We start from the raw sequence: 20,191 nt of genomic DNA on the forward strand, positions 1-20,191 counted from the left end.
AATCCCATCCCATTCCACCCCCACCATGGGCAGGGACACCTCCCACTGTCCCAGGTGCTCCCAGCCCCAATGTCCAGCCTGGCCTTGGGCACTGCCAGGGATGGGGATGGACGGGATAAGCAAGGATGGGCTGTTTATTAAATCTATGAAAACACAAAGGAGATTTTCCTGTGATTTCTGATGGGTTTTGGCTCCCTGTGGGATCCCTTTGCTCTATTTCCTGACACTGATGGGAGTCCAGTCTCTCTGCACACGCACAGGAAAAAACCTGGATTCTTCCCAAAAAATCAGGAGCAGAACCTTCACCTGAATATTTGGGGTTTCTGTGCAGGAAACCCAACTTGGCTGTGATGGGGAGACAAATCCTCCCACTGTGCTCATCCATGGAGTTCCTAATTTATCCCATGATTTATGGACTGACCAGCATTCCCATTAGGAAAATCTCCACAATTCCAGCCACTCCTGCCCTTTCTAGTGCTGCTTTTACTCTGGGAACTCTCAGAGGTCGATTGAGGTCGTGGCCACAATTCCTGACTGTGCTGAGCTCGAGATTTTCCTGGCACTTGATGGGATTTCCATTCCCAGCCTGTGGCTGGCAGGGAGGACATTCCCATACAGCAGGAAAAGTGGATTTATCCCACAGATTTTCCAGCTGGGATGTGCCCTCAGCACAGATGTGAACAACATTCCAAACGTGCCAAGGAGCTGCTGATGCCAATTCCAGAAGAGAGGAAGCTGCAGATTTTGGAGTGATAATTTGGATGCTGACAAATCCAAACCCTCAAAAACCCTGAGCCAGATCTGTATCCATGAGCTAAACCCAAAATTTAGCTCATGGATCCCCCTTTGAAGAGAGATCCCAGAATTTCAGAGGCTTTTTGTGCTTAAAATGGGAATTTTTATCCCAGCATTCATCCCAGGAATGGTGTCAGCAAATCCTTACTGGGGTTTTTATGGATGTTGAGGCTCCAGCTGTAAAATAAAGATATCACAAATGTCATCAGAGAGAAAAGTTATCGTGTGGAATGCTGGAAAAGCAGTTAATGGGATGTGGGGGTGCAGGAAAAAATCACAATACCCAGAAAAGAAAAGACATCAGGAAAATATTTTTTTTAAATATGTAAAAGAATTTTTTACATTTCTCTCCCAGAATCCTTCTTTGGTTTTTTTTAGTTTTGTTTTTTGTTTTTTTTTTGTTTTGTTTTTTGTTGTTGTTTTTTTGGTTTTGTTTTTTTTTGTTATTGTTTTTGTTTTTGTTTTTGTTTTGGCATTTGCATTTCCTGCTGTCAATGGGATTTGGGATGTGGGTGTGGCTCTGAGCAGTGCCAGCCCCTCTCCCTCATGCCCCCACTTTGGAATATTCTATTCAGAGGAGCAGGAGCAGGCTGTGGAATCATCCTGGAATGGTTTGGGTTGGAAAAATCCTTCAATCCCATCCAGTGCCACCCCACCCAAGGGCAGGGACACCTCCCACTGTCCCAGGGAATTTGGATTTTGGCTCTGTCCAACCTGGCCTTGGACATTTCCAGGGATCCAGGGGCAGCCACTGCTTCTCTGGGATAATCCAGCCCCTCTCCTCCCTCCCAGGGAAGAATAAAGAATTCCTTTTCCATATATTCTGTTATCCTTAGGGAGCAAATCCCCTGTTCTATAAAGAGGGGACAGCCAGGATCTGTGGGAAATGCCACAGTCACCACATCCATGCAGTTGCACCTAAAAACATTCAAATCAAGATTTCTTGCCCAAAACAGATCACCCAAACCCAAAATCTGAAATTCCTGCAGGTTTTATTCCCCTTGCTGAGGGAACAGCAGGAAAATTGAGGAATATCTGGAATATCTGTCCTGGCTCTACTCAAACCCAACCATTTCCAACACTTTGTGATTTTCTTGAGAAAATTTCCAAAAAAAATTCCCTCCCTGCAGGACCAGCCCCAGCCTGAGAGGGGCATGGATTTTCCAGGCATTTCAGCCAGCTTTGGGAATTTAGGGCCTCAATTATCCACGAATTTCCCATTTTGGTGAATCCATCCTTTGTGATGTGCACACCACACATTGTCCTGCAGCTCTGCTGCTCCATAAGTGGGATTTTCGGTTTTTGTTTTTTTTTTCCTGGTTGTTTTGAGGTTTTTTTCCCCAAGTTTATGAAACTGGATAAATTCAGCTTAACCACCTTCATTTTCTTGTCTGCCTCTGTGCCTGGGTGTGACACAAAGTGTTGGTTTTGCTCTGCTGGGAACAATCCAAACCGTGTGACACTTGATGAGATTTTCCATCCAAACCCTGCTTTTAGTTACAAATCAAGCCTCAGTCAATGCAGCTGCCAGCAATTGCAGCTAATTCCAGGTTCAATCACTCAGGGATCCTGTGAAATTGAGGTTTTTTTGGAGAATCAGAGGTAATTTGTAGGTAAAAGATGTAAAAATCGGGTTTCTTGGGGAGATGACACTGGAACAAATCTCTGCTCGTGTTTCAGATCAAGTGGGGCTAATTTAGAGCTGCTCTGGCAACTCCAGGTTGAGTTTAGGATTTTGCTGGATCTTAGGCTGGGATTAAAGCAAGGAAGGGCAGCAGGAAAGCCTGGAGTGATGCTCTGCCATTGCCAGATGTCCCCATTAATTGGAGATAAAATTTAATTTTGGATTTTCTGTGAATAAAATTCAATTGCAGCCCTGAGCTCAGCCTGCTGCTGCTTCCCACGTGTGTGGGGCTGTGGCAGAAGGGCCTTTTCCTAAATCATCCATCCTCAAATTTCTCCTTCTGCAAACAGAGCCACAGAATAATCCCTCCTTCACTCCCATTCCCAGGTTTTAGCATTGCTCAGATTCCTCTGCATTAACCTGGAAAACCATTCCCATGCTTAGGATATTGTGAAGGTTGGGATTTCTTTTTAAGGTGTGAAGTAGATGAATTTCAACATTCAGCCAGGAGAAATTTGGGATAATCTGAATATTGATGAATTGGAATTTTTTCTTTGCATTAATTTTTGTTTTCCCTCTGTTTTCCAGCTCCGGTGAATCCACATCTCCGTAAGTATTTAAAATATCACCAGAAATTCTGGTTTTTAATAACACATCCCACAATTATTCCCTAAGGAATGAGGCCCAGTGTCCCATTTTTCCTGCTGCAGGGCAGAGCCATCAGGCAGGAGCAGGCTCTGCTCCATCCCTCAGACTCAACTTCAAGCTTTTGTGTAAATTTTAAACTTATTTGCAGAAGATCTTGTCCAACACGTTAATAATTAAGCAGGGCTTAGCTCAAAGCTCCCAGGAGCTGCAGGAACCTCTCCCATGGAGTCTAACGAGCAGGGAATTCAACTCTTGCTAATTAATATATTAAACCTGGGCTCTGATGGGAAGAAAAAGCCACAATCCCAAGTGCTTCACGCTCCTCTAGGATTTTAAGATCTCAAACTAATTTTCCAAAAGTCTTGCAGGATCATGATGGAATGTGGGTGGAATCTGAATGGGAATAGGAATGTGTCTGCCCAAGGGAGGGATGGAAAAGTTTTTCCACCAAAGCTGCAGAGTCCCCAGGGTCACTCCTTTCAGATGGCCAAAGCCATGGCAGAATTCTGATTTTCTTGTTTTCCCTGAAGGTTTTTTTTTAGTGGAATCCTTTGCTGGGGAATAAATCCTGGTCTGCATCCCATCTCCATCCCCATGGCCCCAACTGCCTCCTCCACATGGCTTGGAACCCCCAGGGACGGGCACTGCAACCCTCCCTGGGCACTTCCAACCCCTGAGCTCCCTTTCCATGGGGAAATTCCTCCTAAAATCCCCCCTGAGCCTCCCCTGGCCCAGCCTGAGGCCGTTCCCTCTCCTCCTGTCCCTGTCCCTGTTCCCAGAGCCCGACCCCCCCAGTGTCCCCTCCTGGCAGGGAGTTGTGCAGAGCCACAAGGGCCCTGAGCCTCCTTTGCTGCAGCTGAGCCCTGCCCAGCTCCTCAGGAATTCTCCATTCCCTTCCCAGCTCCTCAGGAATTCTCCAGCCCCTGCCCAGCTCCTCAGGAATTCTCCATTCCCTGCCCAGCTCCTCAGGAATTCCCCATTCCCTGCCCAGCTCCTCAGGAATTCTCCATTCCCTTCCCATTTCCCTCAGGAATTCTCCATTCCCTTCCCAGCTCCCTCAGGAATTCTCCATTCCCTTCCCAGCCCCTCAGGAATTCTCCATTCCCTTCCCAGCTCCCTCAGGAATTCTCCATTCCCTTCCCAGCTCCTCAGGAATTCTCCATTCCCTGCCCAGCTCCTCAGGAATTCTCCATTCCCTTCCCATTTCCCTCAGGAATTCTCCATTCCCTGCCCAGCTCCTCAGGAATTCTCCATTCCCTTCCCATTTCCCTCAGGAATTCTCCATTCCCTGCCCAGCTCCTCAGGAATTCTCCATTCCCTGCCCAGCTCCTCAGGAATTCTCCATTCCCTTCCCAGCTCCCTCAGCCTCTCCTGGTGCTCCACACCCTTCCCCACGTCCCTTTTCTGTGCTTCCTACAAAATCTCTGCTGTTCCCAAACCTGCTGAGCCAATTTCTGGTTTTATTTCTGCTGTGTGAACAGAAAGGAGGAGCTGTATCCAAGCAGGACAAGATTCCTGGCTGGAAAGTGAAGCCTTGCTCTTCCTGCTTCACTTCTGGCACAATCCCATTCCCTAAATCCTGCATTTTGGTGCTATCTCTGAGATACCCAAGCAAGAAGCCTCCCATCTCCACCTCATTTTTTACCACCTAACAGAAACCATTCAGTGGGAACCAGAAGGATTTTCCATCAATTTGCACAACTGGAGATCACCCCTGAGTAATGGAAGAGAGGAGTCACACCCAGCTTGGATTTTATGGGGACAGATGACAAATCCATGGGTTTCACCTCCAGAGCAGCTCCAGCTTTTGCCCTAATTGGCAAGGAAATTATTAATGACATGAAATCCGCTTGCAGAGCTGCCATGTGCCCTGACAAAAACCAGCAGGCTCATTAATGTTAATTAGCACCATCGTTAGGGCCGTGCCTGTGGAAGAGCTGCTTGTTCCCCTGCCCTCCTGCTCCTCAATTAACAGATCCACACCATCCATACAAAAGTCTGGAGCAAAGCCTGAGGAGCTTTCCCCATTTTTCTTCTTCTGTCATTTTTTGAGGAGTGTTCAGTGCCAAGAACATTTAGCACTAACCTTTTCCAAGGTATTCCACATGAAATCAATGTTTGACTATTAAATAAATGGCAAACTTTGACTCTTTTTTTTTTTCCCCATCTGGCCTGAACATGTATTTTATTTTTTTTTCTTCACCTGAGGAAAAAAAAAATCTTTTGTTCTGCTGATGTGGAATTTCTTAATGAAGCTCTGAGGGCACAAGAAGTTGATGCAGCTTTTAAGGCACTGGAGGGGCAGTGCAGAAAGTGCTGAATGGCTGAAAACTCTTTCTTTTGTTCACTTTGCTCCAGGACTGAATCTGGGAATCAAAACTTTTTTTCTTCACTTAATTTTTGCCTTTTAATTTCATCCCTTTGTGTAGAAGCAGCAACTTCTCTGCTGCAGGGAGATGCAAAAAAAAAGTGGAGGTGGAAGCAAAATCTTGGGGTAAACCAAGAGAATTTGGAGCTCAGGTGGTGTAAAAGGAATTCTTGGGGATGAGAGGCACAGCTGGTGCTTTGTTTGAGTCCTGGAGCATCCCAAGAGTTCTGGCAGAGTCCTGGAATTCCCTTCCCAGTCTTGGGATGAGGACAGAGATTTGATGGGTCGTTTTCTGTCCTGAAGGGTTTGGGTGCAATCATGGAACCATCAAAGGGACTGGTTTGGGGTGGTGGGACCTGAATCCCACCCCAGTCCCATTATCCCATTATCCCATCCCATCCCATTATCCCATTATCCCAATCCCATCCCCCTGTCCCAGCTGCTCCAGCCCCAGTGTCCAGCCTGGCCTTGGGCACTGCCAGGGATCCAGGGGCAGCCACAGCTGCTCTGGCAATCCCAGCCCAGCCAGGAATTCCTTCCCAATGCCCACAGCAGCTCCCACCATGCTGAGCTCACCTGGGATAACCAGAATCCCAGCCCTGGGCCGTGCCAGCCCCTGCAGGAGCTGTGCTTTGGGGAATGGATTCTCCTGGAGGATCTGGGGATGGATTTCCTGGGACACCAAATCAGCCAAGGAACTTTCTGGGAGCAGCATTCCTGTGATCACCTGGTTTTGTAGGATTGTGTTTTGTACTGACAGGGCTGGAGGGGCACAGGATCCCAGGATGGGACCCCAGGGGTCACTGGTGTCCCCTCCCTGCTCCAGCAGGGCCAGCAGAGCTCAGGGCACAGGGCTGCTCCTGTGCCTCTGGAATGTTCCAGCAGAGACTCCAGCCCCTCCCTGGGCTCTGCCTCCTGTGCCAGCAATTCCTGGATCAGCCCCTGCTGGGGCAGCCCCAGCTCCCTCAGCCTGTCCTGGGCACTGAGATGCTCCAGCCCTTCCTCATCCTCACATCCTGCTCTGGAGCAGGTCCGGGAGCTCCTGTGCTGCTGATCCAGAGCTCTCCAGATGTGCCCAGGGCTGAGCAGAGGGGCAGGATCCCCCCTGACCTCCTCCCTGATCCCCCCTGGACCCTTCTGGCCTCGTGTTGTCCTTTGGAAAGGCAGGAGGAGAACCAGGAATATTTGGAAATCACTCTGAGTGCATCCTGTGGTTTGAAGTGAATTTCCCAAGATTTCTGAGCCCGCAGCATCACCTGAGTGCTGCAGCACGAAGCTCCAGGTCCCTCTCTCCTCAGTGATTAACAGGGAAGCTCCAGTGGCTTAAGTGGATTTAGAGCTCCCCAAAAGCCCAAACCTGCAAACATTTATCCACCTTCTCCATTTAGCAGGGATGAGCAGTCCCTGGACACCCAGGGTTTGAGTTTCTCCTTCCTAGCAGTGGATGTAAATCCAGCCCTCTGACACTGCAGGCTGCTGCCTGCTCCCGGGAGAAGGGAGATTTCCTGCTTCCCTCACGTAAATCAATGGACTTTGCAGGAAGAGTAGGCTCAGCAGGAATTGTTCATGCAGTGAAATTCAGCTGCTGCATGTTTTATTCTACTCGTTATGCTCTGAGAGAGCTGAACCTCCAAGTTGGGTTTTGTTTTGGTTCTTAAATTACAGGAGGAATTTCTGGGATCGCTGGGCTCTCACAATTCCGTGCAGGAGGGGATCCCAGGAATCCTCTCTGGGGCTCTTGGCAATTTTTCTTCTTTAGAACAACACATTTACCACTTCCTTCAAACACATCCCAGAAATCTCAGTGAAAATCCCAGAGGTGTGTCCAGTTCCCTCTCCTTCCCATATGGATTCAGATTTTCCTCCCAATAATTTGTTATGATAATCTGGTGATGGGGACTCAATTATCTTCCTGATATCCCTCTATGTGCTGCAATATTCTGATTTTCAGAGATTTCCTTCATGTCTATCCCAAAGCTCCTTTGCCTCATTTTATCCAGTTCTTCCTTTTCCATCCCTATTGAAATTAAGGAACATTTAGAGATGCCATGTGGAGACAAAGTTTACAATTTGAAAAGCTGCTGTCTCTTATCTCTAAACCACATTTATCCACTTCCCAATTTTTCCCCCCATATTTCATTTTTTATGGATATGCTGCCTGTTTTCCCAGCTTTTTAGAAATGTAAAAAGAGACAACACCTCTAAAAACCACTGTATAAATCTGAATATGTGAGGAGGAACTCTATAAAAAGATTTAAATATCATTTCAACCAGCACAAATTGATGATCCTGATTTTTTTTTTTTATTTTTTTATTGAGCTTGCTATTAAAGAAAACTATGGATAACTGATGAGGGATTTGAAAAATAAGTGTTGGATGGAATTGGCTGCTAAATTCCTGTTGTTTGTTCTGGCAGGGGAGTTCCACTGTGGCTTTGAGGATGGGAATATTTGCCTTTTCACCCAAGATGACACTGACAACTTTGACTGGACAAAACAAAGCACTGCCACGAGGGACACCAAGTACACGCCCAACACGGGGCCCAACGCCGACCGCAGCGGCTCCAAGGAGGGTAAGGACCAGCAGGGGAGGGACCAGGGAACTGCCCCCAGGCCATTCCCTGCCCTTGGAATGCCAGAGGGATCGGGAGAACACAGGATTTAAGTTCAGGAAAAGCGACAATGGGAATGAACTAGAATGAGACAATTCCATTGAAATATAAAATCACATCTTTTTTTAGCTGGAAAGGGTCAAATATTGGCACAGGTTGCTCAGGAAGGTTGGGAAATCCCAGCCCTTGGAGGTTCCCAAATCCAGCTGTATCTTTACTTTAATTGAAGGTCCTAAGCTTTAATTAAGCCATGCTTTGGATGGGATGAGCTCCAGAGGTGCCTCCATGCCGGGAGATTCCGTGAGAAATATTTAATTGGTGATAGACTTCTTCAGAATTACATTTTATTAAGGATTAATCCCCCATGGATAATTCCAAATCCCATTGCTGGGATGGATTTACAGTTTCATCACCAGCTGTCCCAAGCCTTGACCCTTCACTGTGGCTTTGGAATTTGCTGCCAATGTGGAGAGGAGCTTCCAGTTCCCCTTTGGGAATGAATCCTGCCAGTCAGGGCAGCTCCAACATCCCCAGCTCATGGATTTATGCACCAGAGCAGGGGAGGAGCTGCCAGCTGAGCTCTGAACACCTCAGAATGCTGGGATGGTTTGGGTGGGAAGGATCTTAAATCCTATGGATCCCATTATCCCATCCCATTATCCCATCCCATTATCCCATCCCATCCCATCCCATCCCATCCCACCCCTGCCATGGCAGGGACGCCTCCCAATGTCCAACCTGGCCTTGGGCACTGCCAGGGATCCAGGAGCAGCCACAGCAAATCTGGGAATTCCAGCCCAGCCAGGAATTCCCAATTCCCAACATCCCATCTAAATCTATTCTCCTTCACCCTAAAGCCATTCCTGTCCCTCCATCCCTTGTCCCCAGTCCCTCTCCAGCTCTCCTGGAGCCCCTTTAGGGGGCTCTAAGTTCACACCAAGATCCTTCAAGAATTTCCAGAAGGAATTATTGGTGCTGATCCCAAAGCACAATCCCCTGCTGGTGCCATTCCCACCTCGTCTCGTTTTTATTGTGCCATTTTCAAAGTGATTCCCTTCACATTAAACTCTAGTGGGGAAGTCTGGCTCATTTTAAAATATTCTCCTGCTTGAAGTCGTTCAAATTCTCCCTTGGGCTCTCTCAGCCTGTCACAACCAGGTGGTTTTTGCCCCATTTTTGCTCTGGCTATTGTTCAAATGTGCAATTTTCAATCTGCTGCCCCTGTTAACGTGTGCTCCTGTCTGCAAAAGGGGATTTGCATTTGAAAAGTCTGAATTTATCCAGACCTGCAGTAATTCCTGCTATTTTATTGTGTGCACTTCCAAAAGGGGAAAAAAAATTCATCCTGCACCACATTCATTTGGTTGGATTAATTTAATAATATCTCTGTGGTTGGCACTTCCAGGAGTGGAATAAATGGATATTTTCTTCTTTGGTGACATGGCCAGGTGAAAATATTCCTTGAAAAGTTTCTATCATATTTTCCCTTTATTTTACAAGTCACATTTCCAGGGACAAATTCCCCTGTCAGGACTGAAGGTTGAACCTCCTCAGGTTTTGTGCCAAATTTTATCAGTTTGGGGATGTTTTCCAGCACTGTCCCACTGGATTTTCATTTTCATGGAAAACAGAGCTTTGGAGCAGCTTTTTTAGAGACTTCATGCAAGGGAAGAAATGAGTTCCAGCTTTTTACAGGTGTTGAGGGCCTGATCCCAATGATTTCCTTTGGATTTTTCCAGGTTTTTCTGTACATTGAGACATCCCAGGTGTTGATGGCTTCATCCTAAGGATTTCCCTTTGGATTTTTCAGGTTTCTGCACGTGCATTGAGATGTCTTGGGTGTTGAGGGCCTCACCCAAATGAGGCCAAAACTCAAAACATCCACAACACCCAGAAAAACGTGTAACACCCAAAAATTTCAATTACCCTTTAAATATTTCCAGATTTTCACACATACACAGGTGTTGAAGGCCTCATCTTAAGGATTTCCCTTTGGAATTTTCCAGGTTTCCACATGTACATCGAGACATCCCAAGTGTTGAGAGCTTCATCCCAATGGCTTCCCCTTGGAATTTTCCAGGTTTTGACATGTACACAGGTGTTGAAGTCCCCATTCCAATTTTTTCCCTTGGATTTTTCCAGGTTTTCACACATACAGAGGTGTTGAAGGTCTCATCTTAAGGATTTCCCATTGGAGTTTTCCAGGTTTTTACATGTACATCAAGACAGGTTTTCACACGTGTTTGGGGCCTGGTCCCAATGATTCCCCTTGGAATTTTCCAGGTTTTCACAGATGTTAAGGCTTCATCCCAATGATTTCCCTTGGAATTTTTCAGGTTTTTACATGTACATCAAGATAGGTTTTTACAGGTGTTGGGGGTCTGAACCCAATGATTTTCCCTTGGAATTTTCCAGGTTTTTGCAGGTGTTGAAGTCCCCATCCCAGTGGTTTCCCTTGGAATTTTCCAGGTTTTCATGGGTGTTGAAGACCTCATCCCAATGATTTCCTTTGGAATTTACCAGTTTTTTACAGGTGTTGAGGGCCTGATCCCAATAATTTTCCCTTGGAATTTTCCAGGTTTTTACATGTACATCGAGGCAGGTTTTTACAGGTGTTGAGGACCTGATCCAAATGATTCCCCTTGGATTTTTCCAGTTTTTTACAGGTGTTTGGGGCCTGATTCCAGTGATTTCCCTTTGGAATTTTCCAGGTTTTCACAGATGTTGAAATCTCCATCCCAATGATTTCCCCTTGGATTTTTCCAGGTTTTTACAGGTGTTTGGGGCCTGATTCCAGTGATTTCCCTTTGGAATTTTCCAGGTTTTAACAGGTGTTGAGGGCCTGAACCCAATGATTCCCCTTGGAATTTTCCAGGTTTTCACAAATGCTAAGGCTTCATCCCAATGATTCCCCTTGGATTTTTCCAGGTTTTTACATGTACATCAAGATAGGTTTTTACAGGTGTTGGGGGCCTGAACCCAATGATTTTCCCTTGGAATTTTCCAGGTTTTTGCAGGTGTTGAAGTCCCCATCCCAGTGGTTTCCCTTGGATTTTTCCAGGTTTTCACGGGTGTTGAAGACCTCATCCCAATGATTCCCCTTGGAATTTACCAGTTTTTTACAGGTGCTGGGGGCCTGATCCCAAAGGATTTTCCTTGGAATTTTCCAGGTTTTTACAGGTGCTAAAGTCCCCATCCCAATGATTCCCCTTGGAATTTTCCAGGTTTTCACATGTACATTGAGACAGGTTTTTACAGGTGTTGAGGGCCTGATCCCAATGATTCCCCTTGGAATTTTCCAGGTTTTCACAGATGTTAAGGCTTCATCCCAATGATTTCCCTTGGAATTTTCCAGGTTTTCACACGTGTTTGAGGCCTGATTCCAATGATTTTCCCTTGAAATTTTCCAGGTTTTTACAGGTGTTGAGGACCTGATCCCAATTATTCCCCTTGGATTTTTCCAGTTTTTTACAGATTCTAGAGTCCCCATCCCAATGATTCCCCTTGGAATTTTCCAGGTTTTCACATGTACATTGAGACAGGTTTTTACAGGTGTTTGGGGCCTGATCCCAATGATTTCCCTTTGGAATTTTCCAGGTTTTCACAGGTGTTAAGGCTTCATCCCAATGATTTCCCTTGGAATTTTCCAGGTTTTCACACCTGTTTGGGGCCTGATTCCAATGATTTTCCCTTGGAATTTTCCAGGTTTTTACAGGTGTTGAGGACCTGATCCCAATTATTCCCCTTGGATTTTTCCAGGTTTTTACAGATTCTAGAGTCCCCATCCCAATGATTCCCCTTGGAATTTTCCAGGCTTTTACATGTACATCGAGACAGGTTTTTACAGGTGTTTGGGGCCTGATCCCAATGATTTTCCCTTGGAATTTTCCAGGTTTTCACAGATGCTAAGGCTTCATCCCAATGATTCCCCTTGGATTTTTCCAGGTTTTTACATGTACATCAAGATAGGTTTTTACAGGTGTTGGGGGCTTGATCCAAATGATTCTCCTTGGAATCTTCCAGGTTTTTAAAGATTCTAGAGTCCCCATCCCAATGATTCCCTTTGGATTTTTCCAGGTTTTTACATGTACATCAAGATAGGTTTTTACAAGTGTTGAGGGCCTGATCCAAATTATTCCCCTTGGATTTTTCCAGTTTTTTACAGGTGTTTGGGGCCTGATCCCAATGATTCCCCTTGGATTTTTCCAGGTTTTTACATGTACATCAAGATAGGTTTTTACAGGTGTTTGGGGCCTGATCCCAATGATTCCCCTTGGAATTTTCCAGGTTTTCACATGTACATCGAGACAGGTTTTCACACGTGTTTGGGGCCTGGTCCCAATGATTTCCCTTGGAATTTTCCAGGTTTTCACACGTGTTTGGGGCCTGATTCCAATGATTTTCCCTTGGAATTTTCCAGGTTTTTACAGGTGTTGAGGACCTGATTCCAATGATTCCCCATGGAATTTCCCAGGTTTTTACAGATTCTAGAGTCCCCATCCCAGTGATTTCCCTTTGGAATTTTCCAGGTTTTTACATGTACATCGAGACGTCCCGGCCCAGGCTGGAGGGGGAGAAGGCCCGACTCGTCAGTCCCGTTTTCAGCGTCGCTCCCAAAAATCCCTACGGGGCCACCAACACGGCCTACTGCTTCAGCTTCTACTATCACATGTATGGACAGCACATAGGTGAGAGAAAGCCAATTCCTCTGGGAAAAATAGCTGGGAAAACTCCCTCTTATTTGGAGGAAAAATGTGGGAAGAGGGCCAGCCCCTCCAAGGGCTTCTTGTAACACAGAGAGGCGATTTAAAGCTCCCAAATTGTGGCAACGTCCTGTTTTCCACTAATCAGGAATTTGTAGGATGGAGGAATCTCCCTCTTACAGCTGGGAAGTGTTTTCTGCATGAGTGAGAGTCTGGGCAGGGAATTGCTTGGAGATCCCGTTGATTGGAATGGGAATTTTACAGGGAAAAGTTGATTTTAACAAGGATTTTTCCTGATTCTGATGGGATGTTTTAGGCATTCCTGGCTGAATTTAGTATTGGGCAGTGAACAACAGCATTCCTTAAGTGTTTCCTGTAGAAAAGTAATGGAAAATTTGCTATTTGCTCAAAACCTGCAGGAATATCAATTTTCAAAGGATATCTGTGAGTGTTTTAGGCATTCTTGACTAAATTCAGGATCAGGCAATGAACAATAGCATTCCTCAGGTGTTTCCTGTGGAAAAGTCATGGAAAATTTGCTGTTTGCTCAAAATGTGCAGGAATTTGGATTTTCAAGGAGTATTTTTGAGTGTTTCAGGAATTTCTGAGTAGAATAAAGACCTCAGCTGTTTCCTGTGGAAAAGTCATGGAAAATTTGCTGAAAACCTGCAGGAATTTGGATTTTCAAAGGGTATCTCCCAGACTATTTTTAGTCCTGGCTCTTTCAACACCCACATTTAATTTCTTTTTTGTAGTATAAAGACAAAAAAAAGTGGGAAAACATAAAAACCTAAACAACAAAAATCCAAATTTTGGAAGTCTTTTGATGCTTTCTTGGTGCTCCCAGTGTGCCAAGAGGTTTTCCTGTGTCAAAGTGACCTGGTTTGAGGTATTTTTATCTTTATTTCAAGGGCAGACTCATCCTCCCAGAGAGTTCTGGTTGCTTTGTCCAAGCTCCCCCTGCCCCCAGGCAGAGCTCAGATTTTAAGCAGAGCAGACAAGTGCACTCAGGTTTTTTTTTCCATCTTCTCCGTGCTGCAGGAAGGTGGATGCAGCTCCAGGTTGGAATTCTCTTGGCTCTGTGCTGGTTTTTTTAATTGGAAGGGATTCAGCCACTCCATGCTGAGAGAAAAATATAGAAATTGCAATATCTGGTTATATTCTGGTCGTTTATGATGTATTATGAAAAAAAAAAATTACAAACATAAAGGGTTAAAACTGTTTCTGATAAATATTTGGAGTTTAAAGATATTTGGGATAATGTAAAGAAAACAGGTACTGAGGTTTGTCCAAAACCAGTGGGATCTGGGGGTTTTTCCCCTGGATTTCTTCTTCAGCAAATGTCTGTCCTTAGATTTTGGGTTTTTTGCTGGAATTCCCCTTTCCCTTTTTTTTTTTTTCCTTTTTTGAATTGCCAAGGAAGGATCTGACCCCAGGTGACAGAGGTGACAGTGGTGACCATAATTCCACTGGATTTATTCCTGGAAATGTGGACATGAATTGTCAAAATCCAAAATTGCTCAGTATTACTTTTGTCCCTTAATTTTTTAAAAATAGAATTCCCATCATTTTAGCTAATATTCAAAATTTCATTCTTGTATAGAATCCCTGAATCCCAGACTGGTTTGGTGGGAAGGGACCTCAAACTCATCCTGTTCCAACCCTTTCCATGGGCAGGGACACATTCCACTGTCCCAGGGGCTCCAAATCCTGTCCAGGCTGGCCTTGGAAAGGCTTAGGAGGATCTTATCCATTGGATACATTCCTGGAGGAAGAAGCTCAGGGATGCTCAGGGACAGGAAAAGCAACAATGGGAATGAACTGGAATGAGACAATTCCATTGAAATATAAAATCACATTTTTTTTTACCTGGGGAGGGTCAAACACTGGCACAGGTTGCTCAGGAAGGTTGGGAAATCCCAGCCCTTGGAGGTTCCCAAATCCAGCTGTATCTTTACTTTAATTGAAGGTCCTAAGCTTTAATTAAGCCATGCTTTGGATGGGATGAGCTCCAGAGGTGCCTCCAAGCCGGGAGATTCCGTGAGAAATATTTAATTGGTGATAGACTTCTTCAGAATTACATTTTATTAAGGATTAATCCCCCATGGATAATTCCAAATCCCATTGCTGGGATGGATTTACAGTTTCATCACCAGCTGTCCCAAGCCTTGACCCTTCACTGTGGCTTTGGAATTTGCTGCCAATGTGGAGAGGAATTTCCAGTTCCCCTTTGGGAATGAATCCTGCCAGTCAGGGCAGCTCCTGGCTCCAACATTCCCAGCTCATGGATTTATGCACCAGAGCAGGGGAGGAGCTGCCAGCTGAGCTCTGAACACCTCAGAATGCTGGGATGGTTTGGGTGGGAAGGATCTTAAATCCTATGGATACAATCCCATCCCATTATCCCATCCCATTATCCCATTATCCCATCCCATTATCCCATTATCCCATCCCATTATCCCATCCCATCCCATTATCCCATCCCATCCCATCCCATTATCCCATCCCATCCCATTATCCCATCCCATTATCCCATCCCATCCCATCCCATCCCATCCCATCCCATCCCATCCCATCCCATCCCATCCCATCCCATCCCATCCCATCCCATCCCATCCCATCCCATCCCATCCCATCCCATCCCATTATCCCATCCCATCCCATTATCCCATCCCATCCCATCCCATCCCATCCCATTATCCCATCCCATTATCCCATCCCATCCCATCCCATTATCCCATTATCCCATCCAGGAATCCATTCCCAACATCCCATTTATGATCTCTGTGCTGTGGGATCCAGAAGATTCCCAAGCAGTACCAGAGTTGTTATTCCCATGTTTCAGGGACAAAGTTTTGTTTCCAAAACAATGCTCATCAAATTGTTTCCATATTTCCACTAATGTTGGGAAAGATCCCTAAGACAATGGGATGTGATGCTGGAATCATGCTCTGTTCCTGCTGTGGGTTGGTTTTGGGATTTAGAGGAAATGATGCCTCATCCCAGTGGGATCCCAGTGGCATCCATAGGAGAATATTCCTATTTTAAATAATTAAAACCCCAATTTATCCAGCTCAGCTGCTGCTCCTGCAGGTCAGCTCTTGGGATTCTGTGGAGAAGGGTCTGAAATTCCCCTGGAGATAAGGAGAGATCCTTGGGAATCCTTGCAGGGAGCAGAGTGCAGAGATGGGATCTGAGATCATCCTGAGGGTTTATTTGGGAGATACCCAGGGATCTGCCCCCACTCCATGCAGTGGGATTTGGGAAGAGAAAGGGTCTCTTCACCTGGAAAGGCATCTCCTGCTCCCAGGTGGGATTGCAGTTCCTGACAGGTCCCAAAGTTACCCCTGGAAACGCTGCTCCTGTGGGAATTCCTGTCTGAAATTCTCAGGTGGAGAGAAATACACTGAATTTACAGAGCACAGAGAGGCCCCAGTGCCCCCCACACCTGCCCCAAAACCACCTGCTGATAAACAGCACCAAAACCCCAAATCCTGTGAACTAAGGAACCCAGATCAAAGAAATTTTATTATTTTTTGGTGCAGCAAGAGAATCTGGTTCTGTTCCTGCCTGCAGGTGACCCTGGTGTCAGAAATGTCTGTGCTGGCACCAGTTATGTGCTGGTGGGCAAAGGTGCAGCTCTGGGGGCTTTTCCTGCACAGGGAGGGATTTTGGAGGTGATTTTGGAGGTGTTGTTGTCCTCCAGGAATATTCCCAAGGGCATCACCTCTCTCCCTGAGATGGATCTGCCAGGATCTGGGGAGCTCCAGCAATGGGTGGTCTTAACAAGCAAGAATTCAGCACAAACCAACCAAATTGCTGGTATTGCCTTGGATAAGGAGGTTTAATGCCAATTTCCTGCCTTAAACCACAGAAAATTCCTTTTTGCCTGTTTTCCTTGGAATTCTCATGCCTTTCCTGAGCTGCAGGATGGGTTCTCAGTTCCCCTCTGCTGAGAGTTCCCATCACCACTTCCCGACGTTCCTGAATTTCAAAAGGTTTTGAATTTATGCCAAGATTTGATTTATGCCAAGGAGCACCTCAGATGCAGGAAAAGGGGTGAGGAGGGCGCTGCAGCCCCAGCAGAGCCTCCCCAGCTCCAGCTCTCCCCCTGTCCTGCAGGAAGTCTGAACGTTTACCTGAGGCTCAAGGGTCAGACTGCCATAGAAAACCCCCTGTGGTCCTCCAGTGGGAACAAGGGACAGCACTGGAACCAAGCCCGGGTCAACATCAGCCCCCCCACCTCATTCCAGGTAAGGCTGGCACCTCCAGGAGCTGGGAATTCGGGAGGGGGGCTGGGAATGGTGGGATTTCCTTTGGGAATTCACAGCTCGTGGACAGATAATTGCTTTCCTTGAGCACCGTGGGGGTTACTCAAAGCAGTTTTTAGATGTGGGAGATATTCCAGCAGGTTTTGATTTCAGATTAGCAAGTGGAATATAAAATTATTCTCTGGGAGAAATTCCTTAGGGCCCCTGTGTTTGAGGTTTTTGGGAACACGTGGATTTTCTGCAGGAAAAGGGAAGATCTGGGAGTGCTTGCTGGCAGCATGAGGCTCAGGGGTAGTGACAGGATTTTCACACATTTTCTGCTGGGCTTGACAGGGAGGTGCTGATGGACCTCCAGGCACAATTCTCAGGCTTGGCTGGAGCTGGAACATTCCCAAAAAAGCAGCAGGTGCAGCTGTGGGCGAAGCTGGGAATGTCCCCATGGAATGTGGCAGCCACAAGCTGTGCCCTGAGTGCAGGGCTCTGCTCTGAGCCCTCCCTGTCCCTCCCAGGCCTCCTAGGGGAGAAAATGTATTTTGGGGAAAAAGTCACAGACTGGTTTGGGTTTGAAGTGACCTTGGAGCCCATCCCATTGAATCCCATCCCATTGAGTCCCATCCCATCCCATCCCATCCCATTGAATCCCATCCCATCCCATCCCATCCCATCCCATCCCATCCCATCCCATCCCATCCCATCCCATCCCATCCCATCCCATCCCATCCCATCCTATCCCATCCCATTATCCCATCCCATTATCCCATCCCATCCCATCCCATCCCATCCCATCCCATCCCATCCCATCCCATCCCATCCCATCCCATCCCATCCCATTATCCCATCCCATCCCATCCCATCCCATCCCATCCCACCCATCCCATCCCATCCCACCCATCCCATCCCATCCCACCCATCCCATCCCATCCCATCCTAACCATCCCATCCCATCCCATTATCCCATCCCACTGATCCCATCCCATCCCATCCCATCCCATCCCATCCCTGCCATGGCCAGGATCACCTCCCACTATCCCAGGGAGCTCCAAGCCCCATCCAACCTGGCCTTGGAAAATTCTTTCACTGCAAATCCAAACTGCTTTTCTAAAAATCCACATTGGGTTTCACTTCCTTTATTTGCAGGGAATTCCTGCTCCTGACCCTCTGGTTTTGTTTCTGTGCATGAGAGGCATTGACAGGAAAGAAATGGGCTGGTCCATGGGATTGGAGAGCAATTCCAAGGATGGGAAATAGAGGAAAATTGAGGGAGAGGGATCTGTGAAGTGCAGTGGGACATGAGAGAGCTGGGAATGTTCCCTGGAGAGGGGAAGGATCCAGGGAGAGCTGAGGGCACCTGGAGGGATCCAGGAGAGCTGGAGAGGGGCTGGGGACAGGGATGGAGGGACAGGACACAGGGAATGGGACACTGCCAGGGGCAGGGATGGATGGGATGTTGGGAATTGGGAATTCCTGTCTGGGCTGGGATTGCCAGAGCAGCTGTGGCTGCCCCTGGATCCCTGGCAGTGCCCAAGGATCTGGACACTGGGACAGTGGGAGGTGTTCCAGGCTGGGAGTCTGGGATGTTTGATGGGAACAAAGTGTCAGGAATGGGGAGAAGAGGAATTGCAGAGCTCAGGAGCACTCAGAGCCCAGGCCAGGAACAAAAATATCAGAGTGGTTGAGTTTTTCATTGGTGAACTCGGGATGAATCCAAGAATTCTGAAGAGTGAAGGAGAGAGAAGTGATTGAATATCTGAATAATATCCCTGGGAAAGGGAGGGAAGGGATGGATTTTAGGGTTCTGAGGGGGTTTTGGAGACCTGGGAAGGGCTTTAGAAAATCAGGGAAGAATCAGAGCCTTGGGCAGGGAAATGCAAAGGATTTGGCAGCAGCAATCCAGAGCAGAGGGGAGGGAGGTTCCAAAGGGAAACTGCTCTCCTTGGCTGTTTGTCACCTTTAACATTGTTGTGTTTAAAAGTTTCAGCATAAAACAAATGCAAAGCTCTGACCAAATATAACAAATAAATGTCAGAGCTCTTGGAGCCTTAAATTACTTTTTTTTAGCATCTCTTGCATCGAAGCAAATTTTATTTTCCATTTAAGAGTGTAAGCAGGAAGGAATATAAAAATCCCAGTAAATTTAAGGAGAGGGAATTGAAGTGAATCTGTGCAGTAAAACTCTGCAGTGACATGGAAATTAAAACTTTTTATTGGGTAATTTATAGGGATAAAATATTTTATACCTTGTCAGTGCCTGTGATACAGAACAAAGATTATGTCATGAGGAACTAGGAGGACTGCAGTGCTTTAAATCTCAAAAAATTGCAAAAATCTAGCTCAGATATTTAGATATTCAATATTTTTAAAGAATGAACATCCCAAAAATAGAGAGCCCCAACAATAGAGGGACACATTGGTTCTGTCATCCAGGAAATGTCAATTTTAGTTCAGGTTTGAGCAGTAGGACATAGTGATTGTATGGATGATTGGGATTGGATTTATTGCTAATTTAGGATTGAAATATTGCAGTATCCAACAAAAATTCCAGGATTTATCACAAAGGATTGGGATCAGCAGGTCCTGGTCCCTCCTGCTGGGTCAGTGCCACCCCCTCGTTGTGGGGCTGAGCCCACCCAGATTTGGTCACTTTGTGCCCAAAAAATTCCAACATCAGCAGGATGGGCTGGGAACATCCAGGTCTGCAGCATTCCCAGCCCCAAATCACAAAAGTGTTGTGGAGTAATTTAGGATTTATCTCCGTGTTTGGAGATCTCGGTGCTTTCACTCACCCACCCAGAAGGGAAAATTCCCAATTTTCAGGCTGGGGAAACATGGAATACCAGTTTGTCCCAGTTTGTCCCAGTTTGTCCCAGTTTGTCCCAGCCCCCAGCAGCATTTTAGCCCCTTTTTCAGGTCGGTGTGCGCCAAACTGGAACCTCTCAGCTCCCCAGTTTTGGGGTGTTAATGACACCCTGAACCCCCCCAGCTGCTGGGATTGTCCTGGGACTCCCCAAGTGCCCAGCAGGGACAGGGAGAAGGGTGAGGGGGGCACCCAGGGGAGGATAAAAATCTGCCTGAAATCCTGTGGAAAAATCAGAGAATCCCAGACTGGCTGGGGATGGAAGGGATTTAAAATCAACTCATCCCACCCAGGCTGCCCAACCTGGCCTGGGACAT

General features: G+C 46.5%; 1 protein-coding gene across 1 annotated transcript in view; it reads left to right on the forward strand.

The window, feature by feature from the left end:
* Positions 1 to 20,191, forward strand: part of MDGA2 (MAM domain containing glycosylphosphatidylinositol anchor 2) — a 190,801-nt gene that overhangs the window by 165,278 nt on the left and 5,332 nt on the right. The window contains exons 12-15 of the mRNA XM_056493793.1: positions 3,008 to 3,028; positions 7,852 to 8,007; positions 12,576 to 12,734; positions 16,872 to 17,002. Coding sequence (XP_056349768.1) covers positions 3,008 to 3,028; positions 7,852 to 8,007; positions 12,576 to 12,734; positions 16,872 to 17,002 — 467 coding nt within the window. The remainder of the gene's footprint in view (positions 1 to 3,007; positions 3,029 to 7,851; positions 8,008 to 12,575; positions 12,735 to 16,871; positions 17,003 to 20,191) is intronic.

This window comes from Oenanthe melanoleuca, chromosome 5 (assembly GCF_029582105.1).
Source record: "Oenanthe melanoleuca isolate GR-GAL-2019-014 chromosome 5, OMel1.0, whole genome shotgun sequence".
NCBI classification, from domain to species: Eukaryota; Metazoa; Chordata; class Aves; order Passeriformes; family Muscicapidae; genus Oenanthe; species Oenanthe melanoleuca.